The sequence below is a fragment of the Desmodus rotundus genome, chromosome 8, assembly GCF_022682495.2.
Source record: "Desmodus rotundus isolate HL8 chromosome 8, HLdesRot8A.1, whole genome shotgun sequence".
In the NCBI taxonomy this organism is placed as follows: domain Eukaryota; kingdom Metazoa; phylum Chordata; class Mammalia; order Chiroptera; family Phyllostomidae; genus Desmodus; species Desmodus rotundus.
Window position 1 is genome coordinate 90,410,577 of NC_071394.1, and position 20,827 is coordinate 90,431,403.

At 56.6% G+C, this 20,827-nt stretch overlaps 1 protein-coding gene across 10 annotated transcripts in view; it reads right to left on the reverse strand.

Annotated features, from left to right (window-relative positions):
* Positions 1 to 17: 17 nt before the first annotated feature.
* DNAH1 (dynein axonemal heavy chain 1) overlaps positions 18 to 20,827 on the reverse strand; it is a 78,578-nt gene continuing 57,768 nt past the window's right edge. Inside the window, exons 47-78 of one of the 10 annotated variants that reach the window (XM_053929557.2) lie at positions 19,357 to 19,535; positions 18,040 to 18,114; positions 17,146 to 17,342; positions 16,543 to 16,678; positions 15,422 to 15,630; positions 15,031 to 15,202; positions 13,886 to 14,077; positions 13,427 to 13,537; positions 12,532 to 12,717; positions 11,926 to 12,117; positions 10,535 to 10,702; positions 10,253 to 10,444; positions 9,940 to 10,071; positions 9,194 to 9,319; positions 8,458 to 8,577; positions 8,183 to 8,332; positions 7,896 to 8,056; positions 6,857 to 7,082; positions 6,540 to 6,735; positions 6,052 to 6,203; positions 5,426 to 5,622; positions 5,046 to 5,190; positions 4,675 to 4,833; positions 4,469 to 4,600; positions 3,953 to 4,123; positions 3,693 to 3,872; positions 3,448 to 3,624; positions 2,768 to 2,938; positions 2,478 to 2,608; positions 1,770 to 2,121; positions 1,226 to 1,460; positions 18 to 701 (exon numbers count right to left, since the gene is read on the reverse strand). In XM_053929557.2, coding sequence (XP_053785532.1) covers positions 580 to 701; positions 1,226 to 1,460; positions 1,770 to 2,121; positions 2,478 to 2,608; positions 2,768 to 2,938; positions 3,448 to 3,624; positions 3,693 to 3,872; positions 3,953 to 4,123; positions 4,469 to 4,600; positions 4,675 to 4,833; positions 5,046 to 5,190; positions 5,426 to 5,622; positions 6,052 to 6,203; positions 6,540 to 6,735; positions 6,857 to 7,082; positions 7,896 to 8,056; positions 8,183 to 8,332; positions 8,458 to 8,577; positions 9,194 to 9,319; positions 9,940 to 10,071; positions 10,253 to 10,444; positions 10,535 to 10,702; positions 11,926 to 12,117; positions 12,532 to 12,717; positions 13,427 to 13,537; positions 13,886 to 14,077; positions 15,031 to 15,202; positions 15,422 to 15,630; positions 16,543 to 16,678; positions 17,146 to 17,342; positions 18,040 to 18,114; positions 19,357 to 19,535 — 5,444 coding nt within the window. In that variant the 3' untranslated portion in view covers positions 18 to 579. Of the gene's footprint in view, positions 702 to 1,225; positions 1,461 to 1,769; positions 2,122 to 2,477; positions 2,609 to 2,767; positions 2,939 to 3,447; positions 3,625 to 3,692; positions 3,873 to 3,952; positions 4,124 to 4,468; positions 4,601 to 4,674; positions 4,834 to 5,045; positions 5,191 to 5,425; positions 5,623 to 6,027; positions 6,204 to 6,539; positions 6,736 to 6,856; positions 7,083 to 7,895; positions 8,057 to 8,182; positions 8,333 to 8,457; positions 8,578 to 9,193; positions 9,320 to 9,939; positions 10,072 to 10,252; positions 10,445 to 10,534; positions 10,703 to 11,925; positions 12,118 to 12,531; positions 12,718 to 13,426; positions 13,538 to 13,885; positions 14,078 to 15,030; positions 15,203 to 15,421; positions 15,631 to 16,542; positions 16,679 to 17,145; positions 17,343 to 18,039; positions 18,271 to 19,356; positions 19,536 to 20,827 lie in introns of those variants that run through there. The other 9 variants (XM_053929556.1, XM_053929554.1, XM_053929555.2 and 6 more) reach the window with 9 other exon arrangements.

Consider the following 20,827-nt stretch of genomic DNA (forward strand, 5'->3'; position numbering starts at 1 on the left):
TGAGGTTTGTACTCTAGGCTGAGATGGGAGGGAGGACCTAACCAGGCCTGGGCCCAAGGCCTAGTGACCAGAAATGAGAAGTATGCATTCTTGAGTATTCAGCTTTCTAGGGAAGAGATTCTTGGGACCCTAGGCCTGGGATTTAGGACCTGAGCTGAAGGGGGGCTTCAGGTGGGCTCTGGATTCTGAAGAGTTTTGTGCAAGGTGCAGTTAGGGAGGAGAGGGCCATGGCTTTCAGCAGATCTGATAGCTTTGCAACCTGGAGAGAAGCTGGGGCTCTGGGTTGAGGTAGGGCTGCCTCTAGTCCTGCCTGGTGTCCTGTCCCTTGAGGGGCCCTGGGACTTTGGAGGGTTCACCTCTCCTCTTGTTGCACCTAGACAGGTCCAGCAGGTTAAAGCTGCTACCTGTCACCTCTTCCCCCCTCACTAGCCACATTTTCTCTTGGGGCTGCTGTAGCCCCTCGCCTTCACTGTTTCCCTGGCAGTGCGTTGTATGGAAGCAGCCTGACGTATGCAGGTAAGGCTCAGCTGGACTGCTTAGAAAACTCAACTTTAATGGCTCCCTCTCTTCTGTCCAAGTCTAGTAGTCCAGGGCACAGATGAGGGCCACACCGCGCTTTATCCAGTGTCGCTGGGGCTGGTCAGAGGGGATCTCTACAGCAATGACGTAGTTGGTGGAGTGGCCTGTGGTTGATAGTGTCCCTGGAACAAGCAACAAAGGGAGAGGATTAAGTTGTCTGCCACAACTAGAGAAGGACAGGGTAAAGGCAATGGATTTGGCAGACCTGGGGACAAGGAGGGGGAGTCTTGACTGAAGGGGAAGCCCACTTGGTGAATAGGTCTGGCCAAGGCTCAGGCCTGCCCAGGGTTAATGCACTGACTCAGGTCAGGCAGCAATGGGAGAGTTGCACCACTCATTTCTTGTTGGACCCAGGCCAGGCCCATCCCCTCTGTAGGCCTCAGTCATCCCCTTTGAACATTATCAGGCTGGGGCTCCCAGGACCCAAGGTGGATCTGCTGAGGGGGGCGGTGAGCTCAGGGGCCACTCCAAAGACGAGCCCTGCCTGCTGCTGCCAGGCTCTGTCCTTGCCTGGTTGGTCCAAGGACTGCTGACGGACCTCTGTTGGCCGTCTTGTTCAGCTAACGTGGGTCAGCCTATCTGGCCTGGGCTGGCCCAGTCCTGGGCCCCCATCTGTGGTGTAGGCTCCCTGCCCTGGGTGTCGTACCAGAACGGGTCAGCGTCTTGTAGATGGGACACAGGTAGAAGGCCTGGTCCTGAATCTTGCGGTTGGGTATTGGCAGGAGCCAGATAACAGCCATTTCCGTGTATAGCTCCTTGGGCCGAGACTCGGCCAGCTGGAAGGCCATGGGGTCCCAGCGGGCACCTTCCAGGAACAGCCCATGGATGTAGCACCCCTCTTTAGGCCTTTCCTCGAGCTCCGACACTGACTGGTGCATCACCTGTGGGGGGCACAGACATGCCCCACACACGTCAGTACCCAGAATCTGGGTTAAGAGTTTTGGTTCCAAAGCACAAACTCCTGAGAGTTCTGCCTGCCTGCCTGTCACTCACTATTTTAGCTGGTAGCCAGCGGTCTGAGTCCTGCCCTTGGGATTTCCATGGGGCTCATGGCCTCTTCTGGCCTGGCTCTCCTTTTCCCCCACCCCTGCTTAAGGGTCCCCTGACTGCCAGACAGGTGTGGCCTCAGAAATAAGTGATCAGGCTGTACCCCAGCCTGTCACCTGACCTGGCCCTGCCTGTGTCCAGACCTTGAAATCGAAGGAGATGGTGTCGATGGAGATGACAGACTTGCGGGCAAAGTTCTGCAGGGTGCCTGTCAGGAAAGCTTGGGGGAAGAAGAATCCACTGATCCAGAAAACAGCTGGGATGCCCGCTTCAATCCAGGTCTGCACGAAGTCCAGGCGTTGTAGCAGATCCATGACCCACGAGGACAGTGGCTTAAGCGATGGGTAGGCCTTGGCGTTCCAGAGCTCAGGCACAGCGTTGTTGTACAGGCTGGCAGCCATCAGCTCCAACTGCGAGGACATCACCACCAGCCCCTTGAGTGCCTTGAGCAGGTCTTGCAGCATCTGTGTGATCACCTGCAGCAGCCGGTTGTACCTGTGGGACCAGGGCTGTGTAGCAGTACCTACACTCTGCAGCTGTAGGCCATAGACAAGAAAACAATGGCCTAACATAGGGGCTAGAACATAGAGCTGCTTGGACAGCCTGGGCACCAATCCCAGCTCTGGCCCTTAGCAAATGTATGACCTTAGTTCACTTAATCTTTTTGGGCCTTGGTTTACCCACCTGTAAAATGGGAATAATAAAAATGTGGCTGAGTTAGAGGATGGATTTTAGCACTTGGTATGGCACCTGGACCATAGTACCTCTTGCTGTCATTTTTCTACAGCTCAGTGGTTTGTTGACTCCGGGCTGCTGGTGGTGGTGAGGGGTGTCTGGGGTAGGGGGATTACCGAATGACTTCCTGTACGAGCACCGTGTTCATTGACTCCTCATACAGCACAGGGTACTTGCTCATCACCAGCTGCAAGTTGATGGGCTCAGGAACCCGAAACAGAATGTTCTGGGCCACATCTTCCACTATCTGTACGGGCAAAGGGATACTGGGGGTCAGGGCTTCCCCCCACAACCCTCAAAGGATTTCACATGCACAGTGTTTCTTCCCACAAGGGAGCAGGCAGGATGGTGGGTGGGAGATTAGCCCTGACCGACCCTTGGGTCCCTTCCCCCTGCTGCGGCCCACCTCCTCCCTGCTCTGGCCGCCCACAGAGGATGATTTCGGTTGCAGCTGTACTATAGCATTGAGCAGAGTGTAAGTCTCATTCTGGGCAAAGGTGATGTTGGCGTTGTCGTGCAGGCCAAAGATCTCAGGCATGTCGTTGAGTGGGAGGCCCTTGATGTAGGAGAGGTAGCCCTGTGGGTTGGGAGGCACAGCTGAAGCCCCTGCCTGGCTCTAACCCCAGCCTGTGGGTGGCCTTCCAATAGAGCACATCCCCCACCCATCACCCTGGTTGTAACCCCATTGTTCTTGGGACTCCGTGGCTCCTGAGGCATGATGGGGGTAGCTTCTGCCTCCCTCCCAGACCACCTCTCACTGCCATCCAGCCCCCTGCACCTTCATTAGGCTGCTCAAACCTGCCACACCGCCTTGTTTCCATACTCTGGAATGCCTGACCCAGCCCCTGACCACTCCTCACACATCTTAGCTGAAGCAGAGCTTCTTCAGGGAGGGCCCCTGACTATGTGGGCTGGGTCCTGTTGCCCTCGCCTTCCCCTGCCTCACTGAGTGCCCTCAGGCAGCAGTGACTGTCTTTGTGGGGTGGATTAATCAATGAGAAGGAGCTGCTGCAGGGCAGGGGCCACGTCTCCTTTCACCCAGCACCCAGGTGGTTCTCAGTGCCCCAGAACCCAGGCTGTGCTCACGTTGAGGTCATAGGTGGGTTGGATCTGGTGGTAGATGCCTGAGGTGCTGTAGCTGTGCTCAGGGAAGAGCACTTCGGGGCTATAGAAGTCCTCCAGGATGTTCTTGATGCAGCGGCGGTCCCAGTCATCAGTGACACGGCCCCCATAGTTGATCTCCCCTGCTGTGTACTTGAGGACCTATGTGGTGGGTGGGTAAGGGCCCCACAAGTGCCCAGCTCCCCACCCTCAGCCTGTCCCCAGCCCACCTTGTAAGGGATGTCATCATACTCGTCCAGGAACATCTTGAGCTGGCTAATACAGATGCGCAGGTCCCCGTCTGTGAACTCATAGGGGATGTTGAAGCCCAGGGGCCCAAACTTTCGGCGTTCCAGTGCATTCCCATGGAACAGGCACAGAGACAGCAGCAGGGACTTGAACTCCGTCACCTGGGAGAGGTGAGGGACAGGAGACATGAAGGGCAAGGACGGGGGACAGGTGGGGCAAGGCACTATCAAGTGTACCTCACCTTGCGACAGGAGTTGAGGAAGTCATCGCTGAGGCTGTTGTAGGACTTGAGCAGGTTGGCCTTGACACCACGTGGTGGCTCAATGGTCATCTTGGAGCCATTCTGCAGGATGGACACTGGGAACTTGTTACTGGGCAGGCTGGTGAGCCACAGGCGGAAGTCCCGGTGCACCTGGTGGCCATGTTCCATGTGAGCAGTGGGACCCATACCTGGTGGCCTCTCCAATGCCAGGCTCCCTCCTACCCAGGGACCCTGGGCCACCCTCAGCCTGACTCTACCCCTGGGGGGCCCAGACCAGGCTGCACGGACCACTGATTAAGGATATGAGCTTTGCACCCTGACTGGTGTGGTAATGTGACTTGGGTGCACTGAGATTAATGTAGTCAAGGCAAGTTCCTGAGCACTCCCTGTGTGCCGGGGCTGGGCTGGGCTAAGCACTTTGTGGGACCATCTCATTTAGCTCACAGTCCTGGATGGACACATTAGTATTCCCTGCAGCAGAGGAAGCTGGTGTACCTTGTCAGGGTTGATGTGCTCAATGAGGTGCTCTAGGGCTGGCATCCAGCTTGGGGCCAGGTGGCAGTTCTGGAAGAAGACCCACTTGCCCCTCTCTATGGAGCTGCGCATCATGGCTTCTGCCCGTGGGCCCTGTGGGGGTGCAAGTGTGAAGTGGTGGGACCAGCTGGCCTGGCTGGCCATCACCCTCCCGGCCTCACCCTTACCTGGCCCTGGCCCAAGGAGATGGCAGAGAGCTTCTTGGAGAACTTCATCTCTTCAGCAAACTTGTACAGGTCGGCAGCAGGGTCAGTGCCCGGCGACAGCACAAAGATGAGAGGTGTCGTGGAGTTGGAGTCTTTAAACACCACTGACAAGTTGGCTGTCTGCAGGGCAGAGACACATGCTGGGGCCATGCTGGGCTGAGGAGGCACAGGGACCTGGGCAAAGGACAGCAATCTGGGGGCTCCCAGAGCCTTTTGGGGGGTACGCTAGGAGTCCTGGCCTGATGAAAGCTGCAAAGTGGTCTGTCCAGGTGCAGTCAGGCTCTTGGTACTCATGTGGGGATTAGCAGGTGGCACTGGCTAGCAGCACTTGCCTGGGGCTCAATGAAGCGTGGTTCCAGGTTGGCGGAGACAAAGTCTTGCATGGCGTTGGTAACCTTGTCTCCACGCAGGCAGCGCAGGACCAGCAGCTTCTGGAACTGGTCCAGGTACTGATCCCAGATTCCAGGCAAGGGTTCCCTGTAATATTGCCCATGTCTCCCTGAAAGCTGACCTATGGGAAGGCATTGGCCACAGGGACTCTGCTGGATGGATGGCACAGGAGAGTGGAGTGTCTGGAGGTATGTGGCTGGGCGCATGGAAGAGATGTGGCCACAGCTGCAGGGCAGTCCTGGGTGGCCTCACAGAAGGCTCCTATGTCTGGGTTTCACCCCCTCAATGTACCCACTCTGACACGCCTTGGAGCCCAGCTCACCGGTGGGGCTCAGGGCTGTCGAAGATAGCCCGGAATTCTGAGAGGTGTTTCACAAAGTCAGCAGCGAAAGAGGAGAAGGCTGGCAAGTTCGAGAGTGCCAGGATGTCTCGCCAGGCCCGGTCTGACAGCCAGTCCACTGCAGGGTTCTCAGTCATCACCTGGACGGAGCCCCCAGACAGGAGGTAGCGCCACTCGCTCTAGCAGGGGACAGAGGGAGGCTAGTGCCAGGCCCTATGTACCTGTGAGCCCACCCAGTACATAGTGAGGTGGTGGTGGCTGTCACTCTCGATACCTTGGCAGTGCTTTCCAACACACTATGAAATACCTGGGGCTCATGAGAATGTGAGCTGGCAGGCTCAGGCCAGCCTCTGTGCCCACTGGCACACTCAAGGCTCTGAGAAGGCCTGTACTCATAGGACTGCTTGGGCTACAACTAACCCAGGGTCTCCTGGCTTTTTTTTAAGCAAGAAACTATGTTTCCTTAGGCCTCTGCCCCTTTGCTCTCACTGTGCCTTCTTGACTGGCCTTTCCTTCCACCCCGTTCTCCCAGGCCCTGCAACAGGGCAACTCCTCAGGCAGTCTATCCTGGACCACTGTCCCACCTGGCTGCCGCTCTACTCATGCACCTGGTTGATCTTGTCCTCATTCATCATGATGCGGACACACAGCAGGAAGGCAAACATCAGCTTGTGCTTCTCAAAGAGGCTGCGGCAGACGTTGCTGTAGAGGCTGTAGGTCAGGTAGCGATTGATGTTGGCGATGCGCTTCTTCAGATTGTCTGCAAGCAGAGAGGTGATGCAGCACATGGGGAGAGGGGAGGGAAGCAAGAGCCCTGGGGTCCTGCCCAGCCAGCCCAGCCAGTCCCTGAAGCAGCCACAGAAGGGCTGGGCCTCCCCGTGGGGCATCTGCACTTCCCAGTAAAAGGGCTCTGAGGAAGATAGGGAGGGGTGTGTGTGTTCTTATGTAGAGTGTATCTGAGATGAGAGCATGCGTAAGTGACTATGGGTGTCAGTTTGTGTGTGTCCACGCACGTGAAAACAGGTTCACACGTCCCATCTGTGCCATGGTGGGTGCCCGGCATTTGTGCCCACATGTGCATATGTGCCAGGGCTACCTGCCCTCTCTGAGTTGGCGATGCCTGAGAGGAAGATGTTGAGAAACCACTCGAGGGAGTACTGGTACATGGGGTCCACGTTGGCCAGGTCTGACACACAGAAGAATAGGATCTGGGTACGGACGGCCACAGGTATGTACTCCATGCGCGTGAGGTCAATGTCCTTCTCCGTTTGCTCTGCGATCCTGACTTTGGCCTGGGGGTGAAGTGGAGGGGAAGTGGTCAGGCCTAGGTGGTTTGGCAAAGAGCAGCAGGTAGAAATGGGTGGGGCAGGGGGCAGGCCTGGGGCAGGTGGGGAGAGGCAGGAAGTTGCTGACCTGGATCTCCGCAGCCTTCATTTTGGAAGCCTCCAGCACTTTGATGAGTTCCACGTCATCCACGGGGTTGCCTTCGGAGGAGCTGAGCCGGTACAGGATCTGGTCTTCGATGTCCTTTAGCTCCTGGCGCATCTTAGCATTACTGACAATCAGCTGGTTCTTGGCTTCCTCCAGGTCAGGCCGCTCCTCAGCCACTACCTGGCCTAGCAGCTGGTCCTCTAGGCCACTGCCAGGGGCAGGGAACACCCTGTCTATAACACCTGGTGGGCCCCGAGGGCCAGCCCCTCTAATTAACTGTGCTCCTGGGCTCCTGCTCGTATCGGCCTGGGAGGCCTAGCCTATCTCAGGCTGCAGGGATAATGTAGAGCCTGCTTTCAGAGTGGTCGGTTATCAATGAGACCTTGGATAGCAGCCTGGAATCCCAGTTAGGGACAGGCAGTTGGATATGTGAGCTTCTGAGGTCTCTGAAAAACTCCCTCTCAGCAAGAGGGAGCTGTGGGTGACAGGGAGGGACAGGCCTTAAGGATGTTTCCACCCTCTGTTCTGTGGAGAGGTTCATAGTGGCCACTGGCATGGAGCAGGCCTCTAGGATCTGTGGATGGCCAGTGAAAGCCACAGTGCCTGGGCTCACAGCAGTAAGGGTGGGAAACAGGGCTGGGGAGTAGTGCCCCAGAGTGGACCCGACTCAGGGCTCCAGGACAGCTCTGAGGGTGAGTGCACAAGGGCCTGGAAAGGGCTGAGCCGCAGGGGAAGGGACAAGGTGGGGCTAATGCTCTCAAGGGAGGCTGGGGAAGGGGAGGGGATTTGACCAGGAATTGGGGTGAGTTGGGGATGGGGGTTTTAGGTGGAAATAGTGCAAGTAATGGGAAGCTGGTGGAAGGGCCAGAAGGTGGCAAAATGAGTGGGAGGGATCTGGCAGAGCCTCTGAGTTGGGGAAAGACCCACTGAGTCCTGGCCTTGGGGGTAGGAGAGGGGCAGCTAGACAGGCCAAGGCAGAGCTGATACTTGGAATCCTGGGGGCTGGGGGCTAGAGGCTTACCTGGGCGACAGGGTGAAGTTGATGAGTGTGAGTTTGGTGGAGACCTCGGGCGTGTAGTGTGGGTTGGGCAGCTTGGTAGTGATGTACATCCTGAAGTCCTCGTGGTAGGGGATCACCGTGTCCCCTAGCTTCAGCACTGTGTTTCCCTGCTGCTTGTATGTCTGTGGTGGGTGGGATGGTCAAGCACTGTGGCCTGGGTTTCTCCAGTGTGGCAAAGGAGGGAGGCTCTCCTGTTCCCTGTCCAGGCCGACAGTCCACTCCCCACACAGCCATGGCTGCAGGCTTACCTGCTTGAGCAGCACGGGTTCCAGAGCTGGATCCAACTCCTCACCCACATTTTCCAGAAGACAGGGCTTGCCAAAGCGGATGGCGTTCTCCATGCTGCGCAGGAAGTCGCGATCACTCAGCTTGAACACATCCAGCCCATTTTCCTTCTCCTGTGGGAGTAGGGGCAGATTGGGGGTGTGGGGGGGGGGCTGAGAGCCACCCTGAGGCTCAGCTACTCCTCTTGTGCTTCCTAAGCCTGCTGGGTGGGGTGGTGGCACCTGGCAGGTAGGCTTACCATGTTCTTGATCCATTTATTGGCCTGGCCTTGAGGATCAATGAAATGGGTCCAGCGCTGGGAGAACTGGTTGATGACCCCATTCTCCACTGACAGGGTGTCGTTGGGGAGGCCAGCGATCTGTGGGGCACCAGACACCACATGAACGGTGTTAGCTGTGGCATCAGCTACTCCCAACCTCATGCTTTGGCTGTGTCTGTCCTCTCCGTGTTGTGTCCTTTTGGAGTTAGGGGACAAGTGTGCTCCTGGGCTGGTTCCCAACACTCCCCTTTACTGGGCTTCTCTGTCCTTTTGCCTACTGAGTCCTCACTCAGTTAGACCTTCTCCATGGGGCCCACAGCTCATCAGCCCTCCCAGACTATGTGCACCTTTTACTTCTGCCTACTGCCTCTTGGTTCTCTTCCTGTGTCAACTCTACCTGTCCTTCAGGGTCTAGCTGAGGCACAATTTCTTTTAGGAACCTTTCTTAACCCTCCCTCTGAACACTGCTTCCCCAGCTTCACCCCCTCTTTAAGCACCCTTGAATTATCTGCCCATAGTTAGCTAGCATCTGAGCCACAATGTGCTCAGCTTTCTCCTCCTACCCACCACCCTCTTGCTGAGTCTGGGTGGGTTCAGGGGAGACATCACTGAGCACACGTAGGAAAGAGGGTGGAAGAGAGACAGGGGGATCTTGGTCCAGCTTGCACGACACCACAGGCTCAGGCCAGTTGCTCCAATCCCCCAGGGCAGGCACCTGCCAGGAGCGGATCTTCACAGGGTTCCCCAGCGTCCCGATTAGTGTGGGCTCGGAGGTATGTGGGACGTGGTGGATCACGAGCTGCTTGACCCAGTGGTCGTAGAGCACTGTGCGGTACTGGCCCTGGGGAGACACCAGACTCAGGTCCACCCCAACACGACACCTGTGACACCCTCCCGCCTCCCTCTGTACCCTATCACTTGGCGGTTGTACACAGAGGTCAGAGCTCAGACATGGAGCTGGACACCTGTACTCTAGTCCCGCTTTGGGTGACCTCCTTGGCCTCCATAAACCTCAGTGCCTCACCTGTGAAACGGGTAATCATAACAATGCCCACCTGTTGGGGCATGTTATTTTATTTATTTAGTTCCTCACCCTAAGACATTTTTTTTTTTCATTGCTTTTAGAGAGACAGGAGGAGAGAGAGAGGGAGAGAAGGGGAAAAATGTCAATGTGAGAGAGAAACCAATCAGTTGCCTCCTGTACGCACCCTGACTAGGGATTGAACCTGCAACCCACATAGTGCCCTGATAGCGCCTTGACCAGGAATTGAACACACAACCTTTCAGCGTACAGGATGCCGTTCCAACCAACCCAGACACACTGGCCAGCCCCGATAAGTGCTTGTTGAATGAGTGAGTGAGGGAAGAGCCACCCCACAGGCTGTCCCTCAGGGGTGAGGCCTTTAGGCAGGGCCCCTTTGTGAAGTGAGGCTGTCCCAGACAGGGCTAGGGGCTCCTTACTGTGAAGGGACCCAGGTAGGCCACGAAGCCAGCAGCCACCAGCACGTCTCCAGAGATGTTTTCAAGCATGTGCTCCAGGTTCTCCACTGTCTCCTGCCAACGCACCCTCTCATCCGATAGACCACTGATGAGCTGCAGAGGAAGCCCTGTGGGGTGGGCTCTGGGAGGCCTGGGTGTCTCTGCCTGGTGCAGTCCCCAGGTGCCAGGGAGGGGCTGCAGACAGCCACCCCAGGACCCCACCACCACACAGACCCTTCTAGCCCCTGTCTGGGGCAGGTCATGCCCACAGGCCCTCCCAAGAGGGTGTGTGTACCTTGTCAGCTCGGCCTAGCCGCTGCTCACACTGCTCACACTTCAGCTCCAGCTCCTCCTTCTTGGTGACGCATTCTCGGTACCTGGCCTGCATCACAGCGATGCCATCCTCCACCTCCTGCAGGCGCTGCTTTGCCTCCTCCAGGATCTTCTGTGTCACCTCCAGGTCGTCCTGGGCCTCCCGCAGGGCTTGCTGCAGGCAAAGGAGGCAAGGCCAGCTTGTTGAGTGCCCTGGGGAGCCCTCGCCCCTCTTCCTCGCCCCTCAGCTATACCCAGCCCTCACCCGTTTGGGCTCCACGGCCTTGGCCACAAAGTGGTACTTGTGCATGGCGCGCACCCACTGGCAGATGGAGGTGCAGGCTTTGGACACCTTGGCAATGGCGGCTGGCTGGAACTCTTCATTGTCGATGTATGGCTGAATGGCTTTGATCACTGCCTCCCCAATGTTGTCCTGGACATGGGAACAATGGGGTTCAAGGGGCTACTTCTCAGGGAGGATGGGGTAGTGGGGCCAGCTAAGGGATAAGGGATACCCTGATCCTGTTCTGTGTCCCAAGCCCTGTGCAGACCTCAGTAGAGGTGTCCTCCTTAGGGAATAAACATGACCCAAAAAGACTGGCCAGAAGAGAAACTTCTGTGTTCCAGGATTTCAGATAACATGATTGGAGATTTCTTGAGAAATGATGTAGCCTAAAGATCTGCTAATACATAGGCCCCATTTAAAGTTCATTTAGAGACCAGGGTTGCTTCCTCGCAGGTATGGAGACAAATCATGTCAAGGATAATAATCCCCACCCCAAGAGCTCACCACACCCCTGGGACTTGTGTCCCACCCTGGGAGACTCCAATCCTGTAGTTCTGGATGGGCCCAGAAAGATGCATTGTTCATGAACTCCCAGAACTCAGAGCCTGGGACCAGGGGAGCCTGAGCACTGGCCTGGGCACTCCTCATTTGGGCTTAATTAGGCCTGTGGGGCCTCTGGTTTCCAGTCTGATGGAAGAGGAGGAGGAGAGATGGGGAAGCTCACAGGGGGTCCAGCTACCTTCCAGTGCAGCCTGGGAAAGTGCCTGCAGCCCCAACACCAACACAAGCTGGTAGTGGGTGGCCCTCATGGGACAGACAGTTGTCCCTTAGCCAACTTCTGGGCTGAAGAGGGGCCCTCCAGAAGGGCTGTGGGCTCCAGGCTGACCTAACCTTGAAATAGCTCCTAAGAGAGCATATGCCCATAGACAATGAGAGGCCCAGATAGACAGGGAGAGAAATGCAAAGACAAACAGGGAAAGCTTAATCTCAGGTGCTGAGGCTAAGGGAGAGGCAATGGTCAAGCAGATGGTGAAGGTCTAGGCCAAGGCCATGGGAGTTACAGGGTGGAAAGGGCACAAGAATCTCCAGGCTGAAGAGCCTTGGAGTAACTGAGGGTGACATCCTATGGGCACAGGAGACTGTCCGCACCCTGATTTCCTCAATACCCATCTGTTGGTGAATATGTCTGTCACCCCACCCAAAGAGTCCTTCCAGGCCAGTCTGGTTCCTGTCAGCTCTGTGGCCACAGGACTGTGTGTCTGCAGGTGGAGGGAGACAGGACAGAGATGCTGGGGCAGACTCCTCTCCTGCTTCCCTGTCTGGCTAGGTGGCCCTCACTCACTGGCTGGCCGTGTGCCTGGCATGCTCACCTTGTCAAACTTGAAGAGGCTCTCGAGGAAGCGGCCAGGGTCCTGCAGCAGCCCCTTGCCAGGCTCCCAGTAGTCATCCACCTTGGTGCCAGGCTTCTCTCCAGGAACCTTCTTGGGCTTGATGCCCTTCAGGATACACACAGCTTCTATGACCAGCTTCACACCTGGAGGCGGCCGTTGCATAGCGCGTACCTGTGAGCCAGGCCAAGAGTGAAAAAGGGAAATCCATCACCGTGTGGTTACCTCTGGGTAGGGACAGCTGCCAGACAGGGTGGGCCCCACCAACCAAGTCCCCACCACCACAGACAAAGGGCATGCCCAGAGACCTCGAGGATGGTCTCAGCTTACTGCTCCCCTGTGTACCCAGGCCTGGCCACAAAGTCCTGGATGCTTACCTCTCAGGGCCCAAAGCCCTCCCTTGTATCTGCCTGGGCCCTGGGGCTGGTACAAGGAGTTAAGCGCAGGAAGCTGGGTTCAAGCCCTACTCCTACCCTCACCTTTTGGCCCAGGATCCCCAAGGGATGTGTGGAGGGAGGGCTTGGGCACCAGGACCCGAGGCACCAGAAAGAGGCCACGGGGAACTCTGGGAGATGCCTGGCTGCCCACCTCAGTCACGTCATTTTTGTTGAGATTGCGCAGGCTGGCCAGGGCTGCATCCAGGGCAGGCAGCGCCTCATCCAGATCCTTCTGGGCATCATCGGCAATAATTTGTGCCTTCCTGGCCTTCTCGTTAGCCTTGATCTCCTCTGCCTGCACTGATTTCCGGGTCTCCTCGGCAATGTTCGTGTCCACCTGGGGACCGGAGGCAGGGAGGGCCCAGCTGGTGGCCAGTGTGAGGGATAGGCGTGCCCTCCTCCCTTCTTTCCTCTTTGCCTCTCAGTCTCTTCAAGTGGAAGGAAATGAGGGTTGGGATGCCCTGTTCTCCAGGAGCCCTCTTGGCTGTGATAAGCCATGGAGATCTGGAATGGTAAGAGCCCCTTCCAATCCTGAGTGCTCACTGTGGGCCTGGCACGGGGTTCTTGCTTTACACGTTTAAGCTTAATTGCTCTATGGGGCAGGGCACCTCCATGTAAGACAGAGAAAGGTGCTCCTCCCCAAATTCCCCATCTTTCCATCTGTTGGAAGAAGTTTCAATATACTGACTTTGTAGAGCACAACTACTGCCAGGAAGCTGTCATAATGAAAATGCAAATCTGTAACGTCTGCAGGAGGTGGGGCTCAGAGGCTCTCAGAGACAGACTAGGCAGATTCTCCATGGCTGTCTGTGGCAACCCTGCCACTTATTCCATGTTGTGACCATTGGGGTTCGGACTTGTCTTGCTCTTCACTGTATCCCCTGCCCAGGGCAGTGCCTGACTACTGAACGGGGAAATGGCACAGACAGGCTAAGCAAGCTGAAGAAGTCCTGGCTTCTAGTGATCTTGTGGTTGCATGGGGATGTTGAGCATACTAAGACGTGGTCAGACATCAATCAGGGACTGACTGAGAACAGCTCCCCTACCTTGATCTGCTCCATGGTGAGCATGGTGTCCTTGGCAGCCTCCTCCAGCAGAGGGCGCATAATCTCCAGCTCCTCCTGCATCTTGGCCACATCCTCAGCAGTTCGGAGCAGCTGGGGATGGGGGGTGCACAAAGAGGAAAATGGGTGTGGGGGGGGGCCAGACAGAAAGCCTGGAGGGGGCTGGCGAGAGGGCCCTGCAGGGTTGCCCTCACTATGAGTAAGAGGCTGTGTGGCCAGCAGCTTCAGTGGTCCCCAGTGGACACAGAAGAAGGTAGCAGTCCCCTGAGAATCTGTGGAGTAATCTGCTTTGGCTTTGCATTTTGCCTGGCAGCTCTTGCTCTTTTGATGAGAGGAAGCCGCCTATTTAAAGGCTTGGGCTGCTGACTGAAAGGCTAGGCTGGGCTGCCAGGATCAGGGCTAAGGGGAAAGCGGGCAGAACCACACTCCACCCCAGCTCACCTTGTCGAGGCCACTCTTCATGCGGTTCTTGGCTGTTTTAAGCTCCTGTTTCTTCTGTCCGATAAGGATGGAGAAAATATTGAGCAGCTCCAGGTAGCTCTTGGGTGTCACGTAGTTGTGGCGGGCCAGCTCGGCCAGGTACTCGACACACTTCCTGGCCACTGACTGGTGGATACGCACACAAACCTGGATCTGTGGGGTGGGAGACCACTGATGGCAGCCTTGTAGAGCCCCCAGTAAAGAGAGGGTACCAGGGTGCCCGCAAAGCCACTCTCAGGGCTGTCCAGCTGGCTGCCTGTGGGCCACATGCAGCTCAGGATGGTTATGAATGCGGCCCAACACAAAATCGTACATTTACTTAAAACATGGTGAGATTTTTTTGTGATTATGTGTCACAATGTATTTAACGTGTGGCCCAACACAACCCTTCCTCTTCCAGTGTGGCCCAGAGACCTCCAAATGTTAGACACCCCTGCTACAACCTGGTCCTGAGAAGGGACCCATGTGCAGGAACCTTGATGCCCCTCACACTCACTCTCTCCTATGACCTCAAAACCTCAAGGACAAGGTTACCTATTCTGCAGATGAAAAACCCATGACCTAGAGAAGTTAAGGGGCCTGTTCAAAGCAGAGCTGGCTTTGAACGTGGACCCAGGCATCTCCCAGCTCTTGGCCCAGCCACAGCCCCCATGACCTGCGTGCCTTTCTTTGAGGGCCCTGAGGTGAGGCCCCACCACCTTAAGCTGGATCTAAGGGAGGGCCCAAGGCTGAGGGGAAAAGGGAAATGGGCTCATCCTAGGTCTTGGCCCTCAGGTGGCCATTACTCTTTCAGGTTGGACCAGACAATTCTAGACCCTTGTCTGTAGTCTCTGGGTTGTGACAGAGAGTTCTTTGAAGAAAGCTGAGCACTCAGGGAATAAGATAAACAGTAACTATAACTGTGTGCTCAACCTCCTACATCATTGTGATGACCCCCTGGCACTCCCGTTATACAGATGAAGAAACTGAGGCTTAGACAGGTAAAGCTGTTTACCTAAAGGCTTACCGTCAGTCGTGGGCCTGGGACTCTTACCCAGGCCTCGGTGACCCCAAGCCCAAACCTAAACGGTTCCCCCTGATTGTTTGTTTTTAACCAAGACACTTACCAGTCCTTCAATTACTTCAGAGGTAGCTTCCAGTTCTGGGATTTCATTCAGGAATATGTTGGCCACAGACTCCAGGGCCTCTGTCGGCCACTCGTTAAACCAGTCAATGGTACAGCAGTTGACCAGGGAAGGAAACTGCCTCAGGCGAGCTCGGAAGACCTCTCCGATGGGGCTGGAGGGCCAGGAGTCCAAATGAGGTCCTAAGACACCGACATTCCCAGGAACCCAGGGCCCTAGCATAGTCCTTCAGCATGGCAGCCAGGATGCTACATACAGTAGTCTGGACCCAGTGGCATGGTGGCAAGGCCCAGACCATCTCTCCTCACAGCTGGCCCAAGTGCATCCCCACCCAGCCCTGCTGTCCCTGTGTGGCTGTGATGGCTCCCTGTACCTCATACACAGCACCATGTGGATGTTGCTGCGCACACGCCCAGTATAGGCAGCCATGAGGTTGGCCTTGGTGGGCTGAAGACCCTGCTCCTGGACATAGGGCCGCATGGTGGTGACAATCTGGTCCTGCTCATCCGGGGTGTAGAGATTGGGAATGTCACCTGAGTTCAGGACGTTGTTAATGTCCTCCAGGAAGGACTCGTTCTTGATCTGGGGAGGGATAGGGGTGAAGGGGCTGAGCCTTGGAGATGGCTCCTGGATGTTAGACTCCACAGTTATGGTCTCACTGGACCTTCACAGCAGCCCCATTTTACAGACCATGGCACCAAGTCTCAGAGAAGCCCAGAGTCACAAGTCATGGTCTAGGACTTGCATCCAGGCCTGCCCTATGGCAGAGACCCTGAACATTGCCAGTGTGTGGTGGAAGGGCCCTGGGTCCTGGGTAAGAGCTGTGGCATCTTCCTCTTCACTTTTCTGGCCTCTCCATGCCTCCGTTTACTCACAGGAAGAAACCAGGCTACAGGTAGAAACAGGTCCTTGCCCAGTTCATATGGCCAGGGCCTGGCCAGTGCCAGAGCACACTCTCCCTTGGCTGACTCTGTGTGGGGAGCCCAGGGGTAGGAGCACAGGGGCCTTTGCCAGTTTGGGTCACATCCTAGGCCTGTAGCCATGGCCCAACCTTGACCACCAGCCAGATTTAATCTCTGCTCCATTTGTCTTGAGGCCCCAAAACGACAACCTCACCTTCTCTCAGAGTCATGGGAGAGACGTCACACACAGGGAGCTCCAGAGCGAGCAGCCCCCAAGAGGGCAGCCAGGGGCACAGTGACTTGGGCACAAGTTGAGTGGTCCTTGAGGTGGGAAGTGTTGGCCAGTGAGTGTGGCTGCTTGTGGTCAGCCATTGTGCAGGGGCCTCTGTGTACTGGAGCATGATAATGATTTATGCCTCATGCTCCTGACTCACCTATCTGTGGCTCTCCCTTGTCCCGACTGTCCCTCCTAGGATCCACTCCACTGACAGTGACCTGGGCATGAAGGACTGACCACCTTTCAGGATGCCACACTGAATGGGGTTATATCCAGCCCACCCTGGACCCTGCCCACTGCCCATGGTGGTGGCACCTGGGTGTCCGAGAACAGGAAGGTGATGGGCAGGCTGTGCAGGCCAGCCTTGAGCAAGACCTTCTTAACATCTTCTCGCCACTCAGTTATGCCATAGTTCTTGGAGAGCTCAATCTGGAAGCACTCATACTCGGCCCTGGAGATGAGTTGAGAAGAGGTGTGACAACACTTGGGGCCCAGTGCTGAGGTGCTCATAGGTGCCCACACCCCACTCTGGCCATTCAGAGTCTTGCTCCTATCTTGGACACATCTGCAGACTCTCCAGGCCCTGGCCTGCTCTCTGACCTCCAGACCTTTGTACGAGCTGTTCCCTTGACCTGAAATGCCCTTCCCTTCCATTCTCCCAGCTCTGGTTCTGAGAGCAAGCCCATGGCCACCACCTCCAGGAATCCCTGCTGGATGACTGCATGTACACCCTCTTTCCACAGCTGTACAGGGCACATTGCTGCCTCTTCTTGGACCCCAGGTCCTGTTCCCAGAAGCCCATGGGCTGGGAGGGTCTGGCTCAGGGCTGCCCTGTGTTCCCAGCACTGTGGAATAACATGGATGGAAGCAACAACCTGCCACCAGCTGCCCTCTGCCCACCATGCCTGGGACCCTCACATGTGTGAGGTGAGCCGTGTGAGGGAGTTGCGGCCGCTGCCACCAACACCCAGCAGGAGTGCGTTGCCCAGTGCCTGGCGCAGGGTGCGGCTGATGCGGCAAATGTGGCTCAGAGCATCCATGAAGAGGACCAGCTTTAGCTTGGCTGTGTTGATCTGGTTGTAGTCCTCCATGTACTCCTCAATCACCTTCATCATCTGGGGGGAGGGGGAGAACTGGGTCCTCCCTCTGTCCCTGTACACCTGGACCCCTGATGGGAGGCACACCCCTGCCCATGGCCTGCCCTGCTCCTCTGTGCTTGGAAGGGTGCTGGGCTTTAAGAAGCCAGTTCTGCCTGAATGAGGCTTGACCTGCTGGACATATTGAATCCTGAGGGTTAGGGTCAGAGCCCTGCCTTCTTCCTGGGGCTCACCAGGATGTGCTGACCTAGGACCCTGGGGGGAGCTCCTGGGAGCAAGGAGAAATGTGTGGAGAGAAACTATCAGGAGGCTCTCTCCAGCTACATAGCTCCATGGCCCTAACCCAGGCCTCTTCTGTCTCCCTGGAATCCTGACTCAGACTTGTGACCCCAGGAAGACAGAAGTCTGAGGTCGTCTGTGAATGGGAGGAGAGCCCTCAAAACAGGGAGAGCATGTGCCTGTTCACAGAGCCTGTCTCGGCTGAACCACAAGACTTGTCCTCAGAGATGGGTCAGGCGGGGCCAGCTGTACCTATTTGACAGGGGAGGAGATGGGACTCAGAGAAGTAAATGCAGGCCTGCAGTCCCAGAGCTGGCCTTCTGACCCAGTATCCTGATGCTCAGTCTGTTATTGGTGGCTGCAGAGGGCTCAGGGCTCAGGGGTACAGGGTGAAGAGGCCCCCACCAGGGATAGGGCACCAGCTGGGCCCCTTTACCTTCTTCTCGCTGGTGATGAGCTCGTAGGACTTGACATCAGAGCCTGGTGACATGAAGTCTCCATAAAGGATGGGCTGGAAGGGGCAGACCTCACTGAAGGCTACCTTCCATACCTCCATGTGGCTTTCTAAGAGCTTGTCAAACCAGCTGCGGTCCTCCTCGTTCACCAGGCGGTCACGGAACACGCGGCAGCTCTCGTGGTACCACAGTCGCAGCAGCTGCACTTTGTCCTGCAGCCATCCCAGCATCAGTGCCCACCCTCACCCCTGGGCCCTCAGCCACCTTTCAAACTACCAGGAGTCAGAGGGTGAGCGGGAGCCACAGCTCTTTGGCCCGGCCTTTTCCAGGGGCTGCTTGGAGGCGCATCTGCTGACTGAGGACCGAGCCCCGCAGAGTACTGCCTGGGCGTCTCCACTCTCAGCTCCAGGCCCAGTTGGCCGAGTGCCTGCTGGGCACCCAGCTCCATTAACTGGTCGTTGCTTCTCCCCTGTAATGGCTCCCATGGCTTGCCAAACTCTAAGCCTGGGAGGAATGCCTGATTCTTTTTGCACCGTCCCAGTATCCCACATCTAACCACGCAGCACATTCCACTGATCTGATCCTCAAATCCCCTCTGATTCTGCCCCCATCTCCATCCCTACTGCCACTTCTATCCCTGCTTCCCCACCTCCCTCTGGGTGACTAGACCACCCTCTGGGAGCCCCCAGCCTCTTCTCTCAACAGCTTTGGTTGTAGCTTGGCAAGGTCAGGGCAGCTTCTGTCTTGTTCACTCTCTCTCCTTGACCAGTCAATTATGATCCATACACGCTGACCAGTCAATTCTCCATTATGCAGATCCCCACCCATTCCCTGGCTCCCCATCTCCTTTGGGATGCTGTTCCCCCTGGCAGCTCACAGGGTGTGCCTGAGCCTGTCCAGCACACGTGATGCCCCACTCCCCACCGTACTTCCTGCTCCTTCCACCTAGGTGCCTTTCATTCCCGGAAGGCATCCCTCTCACTCTCCCCACAAATCTTCTCACACCCAGGGCCTCTATCAGGAGCCCTCTTTCTCCCTGGCCTTGCTCTGGCTCCCTCTTCTGTGTGGCCCCATCACAGCTGCCATTCTAGGCATGGGCTTCACCTGTGAGATGGAGCTCAGTTGCAGGAATGCAGGGCTCCTGGGGGCCTGGCACTCACCATGTCCCCAGCTCCCTCTAGACCTGGCCACATCAAGGCTGGGGAGTTGGGGCAGGGAGACCTGAAACTGGGGGGACAGTGAGGGCAGAGTGGGCATTTCTCTACAGGACACTGGGGAGGGGTCTGCCAGATTCTCACCTCAACCTTGGCTGGGTCGGCCATGAGCATGCCCTGGAAGACCTTGGAGAGGTCCCTCAGGTTGAAGGTGTAGTGGGACTTGGCTGGGGTGGGCAGCAGCTGGGAGGTGATGGTGGAGTACACCATGATGGTAGCTTCCACGAGGGGATCCGTGAAGTGGGTGATGTTGGGGGCACCGGCTGTGGAAATAGGAGGGAGCCTGGGTCACACAGGCAGGAGCTCCCTGTGCAGCCTCTGAAGATCCTAACCCCAGTCCTTGTTGGTGCTGTGTTCTCCCCCAGACACCCTTTCTTCAGGCGGCATGCTTGGGTTCTACCTGTCCTTTAGCCCCTCTCCTCCACCAGGACTTCCTGATGCCCCCACCTCAGGGTGAGGAATCTCCTGCTTTGAGCTTCCCCCTTTTACATCCTTATTACTGACATAGGCTGTTCATGCATGGGGCACTGGGATGTATTCAGTGCTGGGTGGGCCATTACTCTCTTGCCTTATGGGTCTTTGTCCCAGACTTGAAATCTGCCACCTCTGAGCCATGCACGGGGAGGGTCGCACAATCCCCATGGACTCAGGACTTTGCAGTGAACGTAGTGGGGCTGGAGCTCAGCCATGACCCTCAGGCTCACCTCGGAGCTGCTGTACCGCCCCAGCCTGACTCTTCACTACTAACAACGTATTTGCTTGTTTTTTTGAAAACTATGTAATTCTTTGCTGGGAACCACAATTCCGTCAGCAGGACCCTGGGGCAGAGGGAGCCCCTAGAAGTGGAAAACATAAAGAAGGGTAGGAGGGCTCCTGAGCTCTAAGGGTGGCTCTTCCACACACGCAGGCGCTGCTCCTGGTCCTGGGCACAGACACTCCTCAACAAGAGAACATGCTTGTAGGGAGAGAAGCTCCGACACACATAAGAAATGCGGACAGAAAACAGGTGACCAAGAGTGCCAGGGAGACACCGATAACAGGAGAGAGGTCAGGGAGAGCCAGGGTTGGGGATTGTAACATAAGGCCTCACTGAGGAGGGCACTTGAGCAGAAACATGAAGAAGTGAGGTGCAGGCAGGCCCAGAACTGGGGACAGTGTTCCAGAGACGTGACTGTGAGGGTGGGGGCCCTGAGGTGGGCACAGCTGGGGTGTTAATGACCAGCAGGAGGAGGTGAGAGCACAGGGGCTGATGGGGCGGCTTTGCTTGCCTCTATTGGGGCTTGGGGCTTGCCTGTATGGGGTGGGCGGGGAGAATGTGATCTGATTTAAAGTTTGAATAGGTCCCTTTGGCTGCGGATGGAGGATGGACGGACAGACAGAAGACAGATGAATGGATGCAGGGGGTGAAGGCAGGAGCAGGGTCACCAGGGTGGGGCTGCTGCTAGGGCTGGGTGAGTGAGGATGGGCAGTGGCTCGGGGGTGGTTCTGGAGGGAGAGTCAGCAGGCCCCCCTGACAGTTGTGGGTATCAAAGAGAGGAGAGTCTGGATGGCGCTA